This window comes from Nomascus leucogenys, chromosome 13 (assembly GCF_006542625.1).
Source record: "Nomascus leucogenys isolate Asia chromosome 13, Asia_NLE_v1, whole genome shotgun sequence".
Classification (NCBI taxonomy): domain Eukaryota; kingdom Metazoa; phylum Chordata; class Mammalia; order Primates; family Hylobatidae; genus Nomascus; species Nomascus leucogenys.
In genome coordinates this window covers 16,881,661-16,899,701 of record NC_044393.1, presented here as the reverse complement: position 1 = coordinate 16,899,701, position 18,041 = coordinate 16,881,661, and the positions used below count along the sequence as shown (strand labels likewise).

At 48.3% G+C, this 18,041-nt stretch overlaps 1 protein-coding gene and 1 pseudogene across 2 annotated transcripts in view; one reads left to right on the top strand and one right to left on the bottom strand.

The window, feature by feature from the left end:
* EYA2 (EYA transcriptional coactivator and phosphatase 2) overlaps nt 1-18,041 on the top strand; it is a 293,919-nt gene that overhangs the window by 260,825 nt on the left and 15,053 nt on the right. For both annotated transcript variants that reach the window (XM_030826398.1, XM_030826397.1), the window contains 2 exons: nt 12,738-12,796; nt 16,292-16,452. In XM_030826398.1, the coding sequence (XP_030682258.1) occupies nt 12,738-12,796; nt 16,292-16,452 (220 nt within the window). The remainder of the gene's footprint in view (nt 1-12,737; nt 12,797-16,291; nt 16,453-18,041) is intronic.
* Nucleotides 4,409-5,521, bottom strand: LOC105740658 (annotated as a pseudogene).

Sequence of the window (18,041 nt, the reverse complement as noted above, 5' to 3'; positions counted from 1 at the left end):
AAAGAGCCTTTCAGGAGAAACAAGATGACCCTAAAGATCTTTGGCAAAAGGTATCCCTAGCCCGACACAGGAATGGCCAGGCATTCTGGCAGGCTGGAAGGGGAGCGTTTCAAGATGCAGCCAGGGCTTTAGGAAAGACCATGCTGGAGAGACTCAGAAGTTGCTGAAATCAGGGCAGCCATGGCTGCTTGCCTGACACATGAGCCTGGTTGCTAAACGTCTGATTTATGGTCTTTAGGAGCTATCAGGAAAATAATATGTCACTGTGTTAACACCGAACTCTCTCCAAAGCATCCTGCCCAACGGTCATTAATACAATTCAGGCCACAGCCTCTTTAGCGCTCTTAAGGTTAGTTAAACACTTAGCACAAGAGATGTGGCCAAGGTTTCCCTCCCAGGGAGTATACTCCTCTCTGGCTAGTCTGGAGGCAGCATTAAGCAATCTCACTTAAAAAATATACCTGCCTCAGAGGAGAAGGAGCAGCCAGGGAGTTCATGGGGGCCCTGATGAAAGTCATTTTTCTAACGCAAGTTTGTCAACAATTTCTGCATTCATGTCTCCAAGCAGCCAAAAACAAAAAGTAATGGGATCAAACCACAGCAGGAGAGTTTGAGAAACCCCAGCTGTCACCAGCTTAATCAGAACAGGTTTTGATAAGTATTTGTCACTGAGTTTACTGATCAGCAATGTGCAACAACAGTAATACTAAGTATCGGCTGGGGATGGTGGCTCATGCCTGTAATCCCAGCACTTTGGGAGGCTGAGGGGGGCAGATCACTTGAGGTCAGGAGTTCGAGACCAGACCGGCCAAGATGGTGAAACCTCATCTCTACTAAAAATACAAAAATTAGCCAGGCATAGTGGTGCACACTGTAGTCCCAGCTACTCAGGAGGCTGAGGCAGAACAATCACTTGAACCCAGGAGGCGGAGGTTGCCGTGAGCCGAGATTGCACAACTGCACTCCAGCCTTGGTGTCAGAGCAAGACTCCAACTCAAAAAAAAAAAAAAAAAAAGAATACTAAGTATCATACCTGTGGGATGCAGAAGGGCAGTCCAGATTGGCATTTACAGTCCTAAATGACATTTGTTAGAAAAACAGGAAAATTCATAAGAATAATTGGAAAGACCATTAAAATAGATAAGGCTTTAGCAAGCTTAATCAAAGGGGAAAAGAGAGAGAGATCAATAAACAACATCCAGAATGAAAGGGTGGACATTACTAAAATTCAGGGGAGGTTGTTTCTTTTAATTACAAGAATGCCAGGTACACTGTTTTACCAATGAATTTGAAAATCTAGGTGAGATTGACACTTTTCAAGAAGACACAAATTACTGAAATTAGCCCAAGTGGAAATAAAAAATAAATACAACAAACCAAATATCATGAAAATTTGTTAAATCATTAAGGAGGAAGTGCGTTTTTAGTGCCCCCACCAAAAAAGGCACCAGGTCCCGCTGGTTTTAAACAAGAGTTCCAACAAACCTTCAAGGAAAGGATAAATCTCATCCAGCATACACTACAGAGCAAAGAAAAAGATGGAATGCTATCCCACACATTTTGCAAGACTAACATCACCCTAAAGCTGACACTGGAGTTACAGAGCATATGACAAAGGACAAATTGCGGTCGTCGCTGCTGGAGTTGGAAGACCCCCGCAATCCCAGCACCTACCTTCATCCATGCCCTGTGACTCTTTACAGAAGTTTTCTGCAGATCCAGTCTGAGCTTTAGTTTCCACGGTGGTGAAAAGAGGGGTTTGGACTATAATTGGTATCATGTACTTGGCACCTGCCCCTTGCCTTGTAACACACCTGCAAGCAGATGGAATAGCCATATTTTATAATTTTTAAAAAAACACTGAAGATGCTGGGTGCAGTGGCTTATGCCTGTAATCCCAGCACTTTGGAAGGCCCAGGTGGGCGGATTACCTGAGATCTGGAGTTTGAGACCAGCCTGGCCAACATAATGAAACCCCATCTCTACTAAAAATACAAAAAATTAGCCAGATGTGGTGGCAGGCACCTGTAATGCCAGCTACTTGGGAGACTGAGGCAGGAGAATCGCTTGAACCTGGGAGACGGAGGTTGCAGTGAGCTGAGATTACCCCATTGCAGTCCAGCCTGGGTGACAAGAGTGAAACTCTGTCTCAAAAAAAAAAGGAAACTGAAGACCTTGCTGTGTTACCTGAGCCCAGGAACGATGACACCCTTGTAGCAATGAGGATACTCAGATAATAGTTTCTAATACCACGCTGCAAGAAAAAGGAACCAGAGCTCCATGGAGAAATGGCTGATTCTAGGGCTGGGCCAAGAACTGTATGATTATCCCAGAGCATCTTTTAGCACCATAAAGGAATTGCTCAGGAAACGCCCAAAGTGATGGGTTATGCCAGAGGAACACAAGATCCAACTAAAGAGTTCCCAATGGCCAAATCCAGAAAAATAAAATAAAAAGAACAACGAAATAAAAGCTGGAGTAATAAAATAAATAATTTAATATTGGATCCCAATGGCCCAATCTGGAACAATAAATAAAAAGAGCAAAATAAAAGCTGGAATAATAAAATAAATAGTGTAATATCAGATTCTAACCCAAAGCATAAAATAAGTATGTATGAGTCTATACTGATGTAGATAAACGATTGCATAAATAAATAAGTGGGAAGACTAAACAAATCTCCCATGCAGAAAAGTTCCAGGTAACTTATGTAGATACTACACCCATAGTGTGAGCCACGCATAGTGACTTCTTTCCAAAGAGTACAATATAGACGGAGGGACTAGTAACTTTGGAGTGGAGAACCCTGATGAAGACCACCTGAGCCAGGTGATCAAGGTCAACATCAACAGTGATTAGTCATGTTGATAATATTTACCCTTGATGTGATGTGAAGAGAACGGCACTCTCCGTCTGTGACCTTCCCAAAACCCAGGAACCCGGTGTAATCATGAGAAAAACATCAGAAAAGTCCCAGTTGACAAACATTTTCCAAAATACCTGACCAGTTCTCCTTCACACTGTCCTCAAAAGCAAGGAAAGCCTGAGAAACTGTCACAACCCAGAGAAGCCTAAGGAGACAGGACAACTACACGTCACGTGGTATCCACCTTGGGATCCTGGAACTGTCAAAGAACAGTAGGGGGAAAGCCTTAAGAATCTGAATAAGTAATTGACAGTAGTTAACACAGCACTATCTGCTTATTAGTTTTGACAAATGCAGCATACTAATGTAAGATATTAACAAAAGGAGAAAGTGGGTGTGGGGTGTATGGGAACTCTCTGTACTATCTTTGCAACTTTTCTGTAAATCTAAAACTATTCCAGGCCGGCCACGGTGGCTCACGCCTGGAATCCCAGCACTTTGGGAGGCCGAGGTGGGCGAATCACTTGTGGTCAGGAGTTCGAGACCAGCCTGGCCAACATGGTGAAAACCTGTCTCTACTAAAAATACAAAAATTAGCCAGGTGTGGTGGCTCATGCCTGTAATTCCAGCTACTCGGGAGGCTGAGGCAGGAGAATCACTGACCCAGGAGGTGGAGGCTGCAGTGAGCTGCAGGAGGCCACTGTGTGGGCAGTGTAGTGAGGGGAGGGTAGGAGATGAGGTCAGGGGGCTGATGAACCTGAGGGTGGGCAGACCACCTGGAGCCAGAGTCCATAGTGAGGACTGTGCTTTTAGTTGGAGGGAGGTGGGATCCATTGTGGGGATTTGAGCAGGAGCGGGACATGATCCAGCTTAGGGTTGAACAGGATCCCTCTGGCTGCTGGATGGAGACTAGGCTGGGAGGATAGGGGGTAGATAAGGATAGGAGGAGGAAGAGTGAGGAGGTGACTGTAGTAGCCTACACCAGGGGTCAATAAACTTCTGTAAAGGGCCAGATAGTAAATATTTTCAGCTTTGCACATCGTACTGGACCTGTCTCAGCTACTCAGTTCTCCTGCAGTAGCACAAAAGCAGCAGCAGACAAGATGTAAATGCATGAACATAGATGTGTTCTAATAAAACTTTATTTACACAAACAGGCGACAGGCCAGATTTGTCCCCTGGGTTATAGCTTACTAACCTCTGATCTAGGTGGGAGATGATGGTGGTTTGGACCACGGGGGAGCGGGGGGCAATGCAGGCAGTGGAGGAGGTGAGAATGGTCAGATTGTGGGTATATGTCGAAGGGAAGGCCAACAGGATTTGGTGATGGATGGGTGGCAGAATGTCAGAGAGAGGAAACGGGGATAACTCCAAGACACATGCAGTGCCCAGGCCAGTGTTGGGCACATAGAAGGTGATCAGTGTGTACACATCTTGAATCAGCAATTTGGTATTTCATGCCTCTTTGCCTTGTCTTTTCCAGTGACACGATAGGCACTGTGAGGGCAATAGCCAGATTTCATCCTTGAAGCCTCCCCTCTCTTTTTTTTTTTCAAGCTTAATTCACTTTATTTTTCTTGTATAAAAACCCTATGTTGTAGCCACAGCTGGAACCTGAGGCCTCTGCACAGAGACTCTGATGGGGTCTTGACAAGGTAGACCTGAATTCCTGAATTCTAGGGAGACTTGGTGAATACAGTCTCCTTCCAGAGGTTGGGGGTCGGGTAGCTGTAGGTCTTAGAGATAGCATCAAAGGTGGCCTTGGCAAAGTTTCCCAGGGTGGCAGTGCAGCTGCGGCGTAGCAGTTATAGATACCAGCCATCAGCAGCAGCTTCTTGGGCATGGGGGCCGAGACGATGCCAGTGCCCCTGGGTGCAGGGATGAAGTGCACCAGCACAGAGCCACAGCGGCCTGTCACCTTACAAGGGACGGTGTGGGGCTTGCCGATCTTGCTCCCCCAGTAGCCTCTGCACATGGGGACAATGGAGAGCTAGCCCAGGATGATGGCCCCGCGGATGGCAGTGGCCACCTCCTTGGAGCACTTAACACCCAGACCGACATGCCACTGTAGTCACCGATGGTAATAAATCCCTTGAACCTGGTGCGCTGGCCGGTGCGGGTCTGCTTTTGCACTGGCATGATCTTCAAAACCTCATCCTTGAGAGAGGCCCCCAGGAAAAAGTCAATGATCTCAAACTCTTTGATGGCCAGGAAGAAGAGATAGATCTCCTCCAGGGACTTGATCTTCATGTCCTTGACCAGGTGGCCCAGCTTGGGGATGGACGTCCACTCCTTGTCCTTGGTCTTGCCTCTGCGAGCTCCTCAGCCTTGGCCCGGGCCCTGTCCGCAGCTATGACCCCAGCCCTGGACGCCACTGCTGAAGCCTCCACAGAAGCCACCGTGGTTCCCCATCCCAGGGTCCCCAGGGCCTCCAGCACCCGCATCCCCCAAAACCGGATGTTTTCTTGGAGAACAAAGAAGCTTCCCCTCTCTTGACCCATCATTGTCTGATGCGGTGCCAGGCCCATAGTAGGTGTTTGTATAGTCTTGGGATAGACAGATCTTCTCGAGCACAGGCTCTGAAAGGAGATGGGTCTGGGTGCTGGCTCCTCTTCCCCTCACCTTGGGCACATCTGAGTTTGCTTGGGCTGCCATTACAAAGTCCCACAGACTGGGTGCCTTAAACAAGAGAAACTTACTGTCCCACAGTTCCTGAGACAAAAAGTCCAAGATCAAGGTTGGTTGCTTCTGAGGGCTGCAAGGGAGAATCTGTTCCTTGCCTCTCTCCTAGCTCCTGGTGGTCTCAGATGTCCTCTGACTCATAGAGAACATGTCACCCGGTCTCTGTCGATCATCACCTGGCATTCTTCGTCTGTCTGTCTCTGTGTCCAAATACCCCCTTTATAAGGACACAGACATATTGGATGAAAGCCCACTCTAAGGTCCTCATCTTAATGTGATCATCTGTAAAGAACCTATTTCCAAATAAGGTCACATTCAACATCTTGTAGGGGACACAGTTCAACCCATAACAGGCATGTTCCCACACTCCTCTCTGCCTCGTTTTCTCCTAGTTTCCCACTACATATATAGAAAGTGCTGGCCATCGTCCCTGGCACATTGAAAGCTTTTAATAAATACTAGTTTCTATCCCTAGTCCAATACTAGTTTCTGGCCAGTGATAGAGATTTTTGTCACTATCTCAGATATTTGTAATATTTTTCAAAAGCAATACATACACACATTATTCTTTTTTTTTTTTTTTTTTTTTTGAGACACAGTCTCACCCTGTCACCCAGGCTGAAGTACAGTGGTGCGATCATAACTCACTCCAGCCTCGACCTCCCCAGGCTCAGGTGATCCTCCCACCTCAGCCTCCCAAGTAGCTACAACTATAGGTACATGTCACCAGACCTGGCTAATTTTTGTATTTTTGGTAGAAACAGAGTCTCACCATGTTGTCCAGGATGGTCTCAAACTCTTGGGCTCAGGAGATCCAGCCTCCTTGGCCTCCCAAAGTGCTAGGATTACAGGCATGAGCCACCACACCTGGCCCTCATTTTTTTTAATGAAAGTATTTCAATAAGCTAAAACCACCTTTGACCACCAGCCCAATCCCAGTAACTCCCCATATGAAACTGCTGCTTCCAGCTAGATGTATGGGCTTCCAGATCTTTCTTTTTCCAATTATGTACAATACATCCATATAAAAAATCATATTTTAATGGGATTTTATAAATATATACATGGCATCATACTGGGTGTATCACTCTTTTTTTTTTTTTTTAAACAGTCTTGCTCTGTCACCCAGGCTAGGGTACAGTGGTGCAATCTCGGCTCACTGTAACCTCCACCTCCTGGGCTCAAGCAATCCTCCTTTCTCAGCCTCCCAAGTAGCTGAGATTACAGGTGTATACCACCATGCCTAGCTAACTTTTTGTATTTTTAATAGAGACAGGGTTTCACTATGTTGACCAGGCTGGTCTCCAACTCCTGACCTCAAGTTATCTGCCCGCCTCGGCCTCCCAGAGTGCTGGGATTACAGATGTGAGCCACAGCGCCCAGCCAGATGTGTGATTCTTTAACCTGCATTTTTCACACTCTAGGATGTCTTGGAACGATTTCCATGTGCTAGCATAAAAATTAACCTACTTGGCTGGGGCCGTGGCTCACGCCTGTGCTCCCCGCACTTCAGGAGGCTGAGGCGGGCGGGGGCGGGGGGGATCATCTGAGGTCGGGAGTTCAAGACCAGCCTGACCAACATGGAGAAACCCCATCTCTACTAAAAATACAAAATTAGCCAGGCGTGGTGGTGCATGCCTGTAATCCCAGCTACTCAGGAGGCTGAGGCAGGAGAATTGCTTGAACCTGGGAGGCGGAGGTTACAGTGAGCCAAGATTGCACCATTGCACTCCAGCCTGGGCAACAAGAGGGCTAGCCCAAAAAAAAAAAAAAAAAAAAAATCCCCCTCCTTTTTCTGCACTGCTGGGTAGGATTCCACTGAATGGATATACCACATTTTCTTTAGCTACGACCTCATCAAGGGAACGTTAGGTGTTTTCCAGTTTCTCACCAGGATGATGGACATTTTTACACAAGGCTCTTTGCAGGTGTTACTCTGGGTCAGAAAGTAAAAATCCCTCGAGACAGGGATTGCACCAGGGCCCAGTCCTCAGCCCCACTGCAATTCACCTGTGTCAAGGCCATGGGAACCCTTCCACTGTCTCTGCCAGCAGATCCCATTCAGCACCACCCCTCCAAGATACTCACACTTTGACCCGGAAGAGACCAGAAGCACCCTGCAGTTCGTGTGGACAAGTCTCCCCTCTGACTTACAGTCTCCTCTCCCTCGTACCTAGGAGAGGGATGGCAGCACTAAGGGTCTTGGGATTCTCTTCCCCGGAGGCTCCCCCATCCTCATGGCCTCTGCGCGGTCCAGCTCCCCTCCGAGCTGGCTCAAGGGGTAACTCGATCCAGGTCAGCTGGTGGAGTATGAGGTAGCGTCTAGCTGAGCGTCACGGTATTTTATTAAGACCGAAATGCGATCGCTACTGTTGTCACACTTTAGCGCCCCCAACAATCCCCTTACAAATGAGAAAAACAGAGCCTCCCCAGATGCCTTTCCCCTGACATCAAGGAAAGCGCATGGAACCCTGCCCAGGGGCCTGAGCCCGGGTGACCCCAGAAGTGGCTCCAGAGCTTGAGGGAAGGCCTGGGGGGTGGAGGGGGTGTTTTTCGAATTTCAGGCAAAGCAGTGAACTTGGGGATATCTGTTCATTTTGTTTCCTCTGCGCCTGGGTCTGTAAAGTCAGCGGTTGCCATTTAAATCTCATTTTCCTTAACATGTCAGGATTGCTCGTCCTAGGCCATCCATTTATATGGCCATGGGTCAGAGGTCTCAGACTCACATGCCTAGGGGGGCCAAGGATCCAGGTAATGTAAACTGAAGCAAGCCCAGTAGAGATGGTGGGAAACTGTAAATGGATGCTCTGGCTGAAGGAGGTAGCTGAAAATCTGGAGAGAGAGCAAGAACAAGAAGAGAAAGGGAAGAGGAGGCAGAGAGAAAAGAGAGAGGATATCCCCCAAGTTTACATATTGCCCATTGCTTCAAAAAAATTTAAGCATGCGATGGGCTAAGTAGATATGTCTCCAGGCCAGTTTGCAGGCTCTTCCCTAACTGAACTTATCAACACAGTAGACAAGCTGCCAGCCTGGCTCCCTCACCCGTCTAGAGCAGCGCTGTCCAATAGAGATTTCTGCGATGATAAAATATCTGCACCGTTCACTACAATAACCGCTGGCTACAGGTAGCTCTTGAGCACTTGAAGTAGGACCAAAGAACTGAACCTTTAATGTTATTTAACTTTACTGAATTTCAATATAACTATAAATAGCCACAGGCAGCTAATTGCTACATATCAGACAACATGGCTCTAGATTCTTTCAATGTAGAGAGTATCATCGTGCTTGACTACTGCAAAAAAGATCACTCCTTCTTGGGGAGAGGGGGTAGGTTATACCTGAGACCACCAAGCATTGATCAGAGTCCTGGGTAAATGGAAAGAAAGGAAATACACGGTAATGAGCAGTAAAAGCTTAGGTGTTACCAGATGTCTGCTGGCTCAAGAGCAGTCACTCAGTGTCCTTCCAGTCCCCCACTTCCCAAAGAGCTTCTCATTCAGGGTTACCCTTTAGCATCCACCATGTTCTTCGCCATCTGCTTACTCCCATTTGCCCAGAGCTGACCCCTGGGAAGCCACCTGGGGGGACTTCCCTGCTGCCGTTGGTCTCCAGGCCTTAAGAGCACACCACTGTCCAAACCCAGGGTGCTGCCCGTGGGTCACAGAGGTGCAAGGTCCTATGCAGAGGCGAGAATGGCAGTCACACTTTGTCACCTGCCACAAAGTTGCTGTGCCTGGGCCCATGTGTGTGAAGGACTCTGGAAACAAGCCTCACCTTCCAGCAAAATCCTTTCTAATCTGAAGCCCATTCAAGGGGCCGGAGAGGGACCAGCAGCCACACTTGCCAACCCCTCTCTCAGATTCCAGCCCAGCTCCCCACAAGGCAACCCAGGCTGCCCCAGATGCCACTGACCCCTCCCTTGCCTCTGTAAACATCACCATAACAACAAGACTACCTTATGTATCTTTAAAAAGTTAATGAGGAGGCCTATAATCCTACCACTTTGGGAGGCCACAGCGGGAGGATCATTTGAGCCCAGAAGTTCAAGACCAGCCTGGGCAACATATTGAGACTCTATCTCTATTTTTTAAAAAAAGAAAAAAAATGAATGAGGGAGGGGCTTCCCACCATCCCCCTGCAAAGCTTATATTCTCAAAGATAAATTCAAGCCTTTTGGCCAGGTGCGGTGGCTTGCGCCTGCAATCTTAACACTTTGGGAGGCCAAGACTAGAGGATCTCTTGAGGCCAGGAGTTTGAGACCAGCCTGGCCAACATTAGCAAAACCTCATCTCTACTCAAAATACAAAAATTAGCTAGGCATGGTGGCACACACCTGTAGTCCCAACTACTCGAGAGGCTGAGGCTTGAGAATCACCTAAACCTGGGAGGTGGTGGCAGTGAGCTGAGATTGTGCCACTGCACTCCAGCCTGGGTGAGAGAGCAAGACTCAGTTTCAAAAAAAAAAAAAAAAAAAAAAAGCTTTTTGCTTGTCCAATTGTCTAAAAAGAGATCTGTTCAAAATGTTGAAAATACCCTTTCTTCCAACTTCTCTCTCCCGTCAAGGTTCCAGAGATATTACAACCAATTTTTTCTCAGTAGTCAAGCTCAGAGTCCCACGTGCTTCTCCTCCTCCAGCAGCCTTTGTAAGGAGGCAGCTGCCTCCAGAAATCTCCTTGCAGCTAAAATGTGGGAAAATGTGTAAGATCTTAACACAGTGGTAGAAACTAACATGTACGCAGCGCTCACTGTGCACCCAACACTGTTATTGGTGCTCTCATGCAGCATCTTGCTTCTCCTCACTTCATCTGGAAGTGGGTTCAAACCCGTTATCAGGTCCATTTATCAGGTCTCTGGGGTTCACAAGGGTCATGCCCCTCACTCAAGGTCACACACTGGGAAGTGGTTGGATCCAGGATCCAGGCCCAGGTGGTCAGATTCCAGAGCCTGCACCCTGAACCAGTACCGCAAGGGCTGGTACCCCCGCACATTTTTTGCCCCATCAACATATCATCATATCACTGTGCCTGCATCACGAAGTGCACTCATGATATGTTTGCCCCATCAGCGTGTCACAAGGGCACTTCATGATGCAGGCGGAGCTGGCAGGTGTGCATCGTGTAGGCTCCATGTGGGACATGGCATCCCTTATGACTCTTGGCTGCAAAGTGCCAGAAACCCAGCTCCACTCACTTAATCTGAAAAGTGGGTGTATTTGTTCGCCAGGGCTGCTGTAACTTACTGGCTTCAGACAACACACCTGTGTCCTCTTACAGTTCTGGAGGTCAGGAGTCCCCAGCAGTGTCACTGGGGTTCCTTCTGGAGGCTCTGAGAGGAGAATCGCTTTTTTTACCTTTTTTTTTTTTTTTGAGAGAGTCTCGCTCTGTTGCCCAGGCTGGAGTGCAGTGGTGTGATCTCAGCTCACTGCAGCCTCCTGCCTCCCAGGTTCAAGCTATTCTCGTGCCTCAGCCTCCCAAGTAGCTGGGACCACAGATGTGCACCACCATGCCCAGCTAATTTTTTGTATTTTTAGTAGAGGTGGGGTTTCTCCATGTTGGCCAGGCTGGTCTCGAACTCCTGGCCTCAAGTGATCCACCCACCTCAGCCTCCCAAAATGCTGGGATTACAGGTTTGAGCCACCACACCTGGCCCTTTGGTTTTTTGTTTGTTTTAGTTTTTCTTCCAGTGGCCACTTGTATATGTTGACTGTGGTCTCTTCTTCCATCTTCAAAGCACAACACTCCAGTCACCCTCTCCTTTCTGTCATCAGATCACTCTCTCTCTTACAGGGACCCATGTGATTCCATTTAGGGCCCACCCCGACAGCCAGGGAAAAACTTCCCACCTCAAGATCTCTAACTGAACTAAAGTACTGATTGCCATTTAATGTAACAGATTTGCAGATTCCGAGATAAGAATGTGGGCATCTTTGGGGGTTCGTTATTCAGCCCAGCACAGTCAGGGATGGCTCAGCTTCAGTCTTGACTGGATCCAGGGGATGAGATCACATGGTCGTGGCATCCCCCTCTCCAGCTCGCAGCCCTGCTTTCCTCAGCAGCTCCCGATTTAATCCACCATTCAGCAGCCCCAGGGAAGAGACAGCACCTCTTCCAAAAGTCTCAGCCAACGTCACAGGGCTGGTTCACTGGCCCACCTTAGACCACATGTTCATCCTTGAAGGAATCACTGTAGCCAGGGGGACCTTGGGTCCCTCTGATTGGTTTTGATTGTCCCCACCCCATGGTCTTTTTTTTTTTTTGAGACAGAGTCTTGCTCTGTCATCCAGGCTGGAGCACAGTGGCGCGATCTCGGCTCACTACAACCTCCACCTCCCGGGTTCAAGCAATTCTCCTGCCTCAGCCTCCCGAGTAGCTGGGATTACAGGCACCTGCCACCACACCCAGCTAATGTTTGTATTTTAGTAGAGACAGGGTTTCATCATGTTGGCCAGGCTGGTCTCGAACTCCTGACCTCAAACAATCCACCCGCCTCAGTCTCCCAAAGTGCTGGGATTACAGGCATGAGCCACCATGCCCAGCCTCCACCCCATGGTCTTGTCCCACAGAGAGAGGTGTTTCCCCAAGGAAACTGAGTGGGAAACAGCATGGCATTGGAGTTTGTTGAATGGCAAGCCCTGGGGATAGTGCCTGGCACATAGTAAGTGCTCAGTAAATGATGATCACAGATCATGGGGCACAGCAGGTGTCCCTCCAGGAGCCAATACTTGAAGAGCACAGGGTTTACTAAGCAGATGAAGGCAAGAGAGCATTTCAAGCAGGGGGAACACCTTTAGCGAGGCAAAGGTGTCTACCATATGGCCAGGGTGACCAAATGTCTGACCATACTTGGGAAGCTGGGGACCTAGGGGAGTCCTGGTTTGCACCTATCCCTCTAGTATAATACCAGCCCCCTTTACTGCAAAACTCTCTGTTTGGAGAGTAAATGTATGGTCACTTTCCTTGCAGTCAACCTGCTCATTTATAAGGAAACCAAACAGACAAAGAGGATGAGATTGAACCCAAGGACCTCTAACCTTGAGTGGTCAAACCCAGACTAGAACCCGAGCCTGATGACCCCCAGTGCAGTGCTCATCCCAGCCCTCAGCGTATGAAGCCAACCCTTAAAGGCTACATCAGATTAACCAGGCACGTTCTCTCTCTCTGTCTTTCTCTTTTTGTCAAATTTTCCCTAGGACTGTGACCAGATCCACGTTGATGACGTCTCATCAGATGACAATGGCCAAGATTTAAGGTGGGAATTTGGGGAGTCAAAAATGCCCATTGATTGATTGATTAGCAAGTTCTCCTTCTACTAGGAAGTGCGGTGGGAGAGGAGGGCTGCTTATAAGGACAAGGTGTGCCGGCCTCCAGCCAGAACTGGGACTTTTGTGTCTCAGACTCAAAAATCACAACTAGCTGGGTGTGGTGGCTCATACTTGTAATCCCAGCACTTGGGGAGGTCTTAGCTGGAGGATCACTTGAGCTCAGGAGTTCAAAACCAGTCTGAGCAACATAGTGAGACCCCCATCTCTACTGTAATAAATAAATGAGTAAAAATTTGTTTAAAAAATCACAACCTCACCCCTCAACCCTACAGTCTCTTGCTCATCACCTCAAATCACTAAACTCTGCTCATTTATTGCTATTTTTTTCCTGCTCAAGTAACGCATGCATAACAGAAAAAATTCAAACACTTAACCTGACCTCACCTCCCAAAATCACCACCATTAAGAGTTTAGTATATATTCTTCGAAGATCTGCTCAAAATGTTGAAAATACCCTTTCTTTCAGCTTCTCTCCTCCCATCAAGGGTCCGGAGATGTTATAACCAATTTTTTCTCAGTAGTCAAGCTCAGAGTTTCATGTGCTTCTCCTCCTCCAGCAGTCTTCATAAGGAGGCAGCTGCCTCCAAATATTTGGTTGTATTCATTAGCATACATATATATATATATATATATATATATATATATATATATATTTTTTTTTTTTTTTGAGGCTGACTTTCACTCTTGTCACCCAGGCTGGAGTGCAGTGGTGTGATCTTGGCTCACTGCAACCTCCACCTCCCAGGCTCAAGCAATTCTCCTGCCTCAGCCTCTTGAGTAGCTGGGATTACAGGCGTGCACCACCACACCCAGCTAATTTTTTTATATTTTTAGTAGAGGCGGGGTTTCACCATACTGGCCAGGCTGGTCTCAAACTCCTAACCTCAAGTGATCTACCTGCATCAGCCTCCCAAAGTGCTGGGGTTACAGGCGTGAGCCACCACACCCGACCAGCATGCATATATTTTTAATATAACAATTGATACAGCCAATACTTAAAAAACGCTTCTCAAATGAATAAGTGGTGTGTCTGGTTTCTAGGGGAAAACACTCCCAGGACATGGCTTCCAGGAATCAGGTAACCCATTGCTTAATATGAGACAGCTTCAGGCCGGGTGTGGTAGCTCACACCTGTAATCCCAGCACTTTGGGAGGCCAAGGCGCAAGGATCACCTGAGGTCAGGAGTTCGAGACCAGCCTGGCCAACATGGTGAAACCCCATCTCTACTAAAAATATAAAAATTAGCCGGGCGTGGTGGCAGGCGCCTGTAATCCCAGCTACTCGGGAGGCTGAGGCAGGAGAATCGCTTGAACCCAGGAGGCGAAGGTTGCAGTGAGCCAAGATGGTGCCACTGCACTCCAGCCTGGGGTACAGAGCGAGACTCCATCTCAAAAAAAAAAGAGAGACAGCTTCCAGAGGAATGTGGGCTGGAATGTTCCAAGCCTACCCCTGGGAAAACTTTATAAAGACGGAACCATAGTTAATCTGTGCTTATCCAAAATTACCACAATTCAATGGCTTTAGGCTCATCAGATATATTATTAGACTAAATAATGTTTTGGTTATGGGATCAGTCGTTGTAACTTTATTTAGTAGCTGCTTCCAAGGCGTCTCTCCCAACTTACTGCAAAAACAAAAATCAAGGTTTCTCTTCCTGAGCCCTGCAAGTCTTTTCAAAGCCCAGCACAATCGGAAGTGATCAGCAGGCAGATGCCTGCTTCATTTTAATCAGCCGTTCGGAAAATCCCTTCTGCAATCAGGACTGGCAAGGAGCAAAGCTCCAGCCCCACCAGGACTTCTCACCTGATGGAATAAATAAACCCCAGATCAAGGTTAATTGGTCCTTTCCATGAAGTCATCGTTGGGAAGCACTCTTCCTGTCAAGGCAGTGAGCAGCACCGTTCTGTTTCTGTGGTTTCCCCTGTAGCCAGCTGGCTTGGAATTGAGAGCAACAGTCCTCTGAACCCTGTCGCATGCTGAGCTGTTCGGTACCTCACTTTGAGAATTCTCAGCCCAAGGGTGTTTTCTTCCTTAGAGACCAAATTCTCCACTTACTCATTCAAGAAATATTTATGGAGTACCTACTATACGCTAGGTTCCAAATATGAAATGCCTGTTGTTTGTTTTTTTTGTTTTGTTTTGTTTTGTTTTCAGTTAGCAGTAAGAACCAACCTTCAGAGATGCCTCGTTTTGTGCCATGTTCTATTCTAAATGCATTACATGGGATAACTCATTGCATATCCACAGTAACCCTAGGAGAGAGAGATGCTTTTATCCTCATCCTCATTTTACAGCTGGGGAATGTGAGGCATAGAGAGATTGAGCAATCGGCCCAAACTCACATGGCCGGTCAGCAGGGAAGGCAGGATTCAAATCCAGGCAGCCTGGCTCTAGGACCCAAGCTCTTTACAGATCCTCTGTCCATCCTGGACGCTGGTTCCTGCCCTCCCCAAGGGCCTCCATCTCTTAATATCTAGACATCTCCCCATGGTAATCTCCGCATCTGAGTTAATGGTCAGTGTTCACTTTTTCAAGAATAAATCTCTGGCCGGGCACAGTGGCTCACGCCTGTAATCCCAGCACTTTGGGAGCCCGAGGCAGGTGGATCACTTGAGGTCAGGAGTGTGAGACCAGCCTGGCCAACATGGTGAAACCTGTCTCTACTGAAAATACAAAAAATTACCTGGGTGCGGTGGAGGGCACCTGTAATCCCAGCTACTTGGGAGGGGGAGGCTGAGGCAGGAGAATCACTGGAACCTGGGAGGCGGAGGTTGCAGTGAGCTGAGATCGTGCCTTTGCACTCCAGCCTGGGCAACAGAGCAAGACTCCATCTCAAAATAAAAAAAAATAAAAAAAATAAAAAGTCAAAATAAGGGGCCAGGCACGGTGGTGCATGTCTATAATCCCAGCACTTTGGGAATCCAAGATAGGAGGATCCCTTGAGCCCAGGAGTTCAAGACCAGCCCAGGCAACATAGAGAGACCCCATCTCTCCAAAAAATAAAAATAAGTTAGCCAAGTGTGGTGGCGCACACCTGCAGTCCCAGCTCCTCAGAAGGCTGAGGTGAAAGGATCCCTTGTGCTGGGAGGTTGAGGCTGCAATGAGCTGTGATGACACCACTGCACTCCAACCTGGGCAACAGCACAAGACCCTGTCTCAAAAAAATAAAAATTAAAAAACAAAAGAAAGGCAAATGGATGTGGATCAGGTAAGAGCAAAAGACACCACTTTTCTTGGGGAAGCTAATGAAAACTGTGGTCCTGCTGCCCCCCAAATGCACACTCGCAGCACCCTGTGCATTTCGAGGGGCTCATGGACACCCAAAAGCCCACCCGTGGGTGCCACAGAGCCTGTGGTCTCCCAGTGAAGATGCCCTGCACCCCCCTGCACTAACACTGTCCCTCCCCTCCTCTCTCCGCAGCACGTACAACTTCTCCGCTGACGGCTTCCACAGTTCGGCCCCAGGAGCCAACCTGTGCCTGGGCTCTGGTGTGCACGGCGGCGTGGACTGGATGAGGAAGCTGGCCTTCCGCTACCGGCGGGTGAAGGAGATGTACAATACTTACAGGAACAACGTCGGTGGTGAGTACCGTGAGCCTCGGGCCTCCGAGGAAGGGAAGCTCATTGGAATGGATGCTGTCAATCTGTGTCTCTGCTGTGCCCCGAGCCAGGCAGAGAGGTTCACAAATTCAGTACCAGCCCACTTAATGCAACCCTGACGACACCCTTCAGAATAGAGCACTGGGATTTTGTCACCTTCACTTTGGGGGTGGGAAAGCTGAGGGATGGAGGCTGCATCTGGTTCAAGATCCTTCAGGCCACAAATGGTGCAGGGTGGGCGTGGGGGCGGAATTCTCTTACCCACAGCCAGAGGCTCTCACAATGTGGTCCTCCAAATAGCAGCGACAGCATCACCTGCGGATGTGTTGAAAATGCAGATTCTCTGGCCCTACCTCAGGCCTAGCAAATCTGAAACTCTGCGCTGGGGCCCAGAATCTGTGTTTTCACAGCCCTGGAATCCCCCCTTGGATTCTGGAATTCCAGAATCCCCCTGGAATCAGGGGTCCTGTACCTTGAGTCTCTGCAGCTCAGATTGTTGTCCGCCGACCAACCACATCAGCATCCCCCTGGAGCTGGTTAGAAGTGCAGGGTCACCAGGAGGCAGAGTCTGCAGTGACCCAAGATTACACCACCGCACCCCAGCCTGGGTGACAAAATGAGACCCCGTCAAAAAAAAAAAAAAGTGCAGGGTCTCAGGCCTCATCCTGGGCAACTGACTCAGAATCTGCTTTAAAAAAATCTTTTTATATTTTTGAGACAAGTCTTGCTATGCTGCCCAGGCTGGTCTCAAACTACTTCTGGCCTCAAGTGATCCTCGGCCTCCCAAGTAGCTGGGATTAGAGGCATGCACCACCTGCCTGGCCCACAATCTGCATTTTTAACAAGCCCGTCAGGTGACTATGGAGGCATTAAAGTTGAAGAAGCCCTAGAAGTCACTGGTTCTCACACTTGGCTCTCATTGGAATCATCCAAGGAGTTTCCGTTTCTGATGGTCTTGGCATCACTGCAGCCGGACATCAGGAGTCAAAAAGATCCCTGGGGAATTCTAAGTGCAGCCAAGGAGAGACCTGCCCCCCGGCTTCAGGTACTAGGAGCATTTGCTCATTGCCCCAAACAAGAAGTCTGAAGGCACTAAAGGCGAGGCTGGCTCAGCCGTAGTCTAGAGAATTCTGGAGTTCTCTAGAACAGAGGATTTTAACTGGGGGTGATACTGCGCCCTCCCCAGGAGATATCTGGGAGTCTTCCTGGTTGCCACAGTACCTGGAACCAGCCACCGGCCCATAAGGGCAGGGTTTGAGTAGGTGGCTAATAGTGTCTGCAATATACACATTGGCCCCAAAAGCTTCTAGGGCCCTCTCCCTCCATTCCTAGAAAGAATAGAGTCTCGGTTCTCAAACTGGACAGAACCCACTTCCAGTCCCAGCTCTACAATTTTCTAGCTATGTGGCCTCAGGCAACGTACATACACGGTCATCTTAATGAGCCTCAGTCTTTAAATCTATGAAATGGAGAATACAAATACTTCTGCTTCCCCGGATTATTGAGAGATTTATTGTTAACGCATACAAAAGGCATGACTCCATGCCTGGAACACAGCAGTCACTCAATAA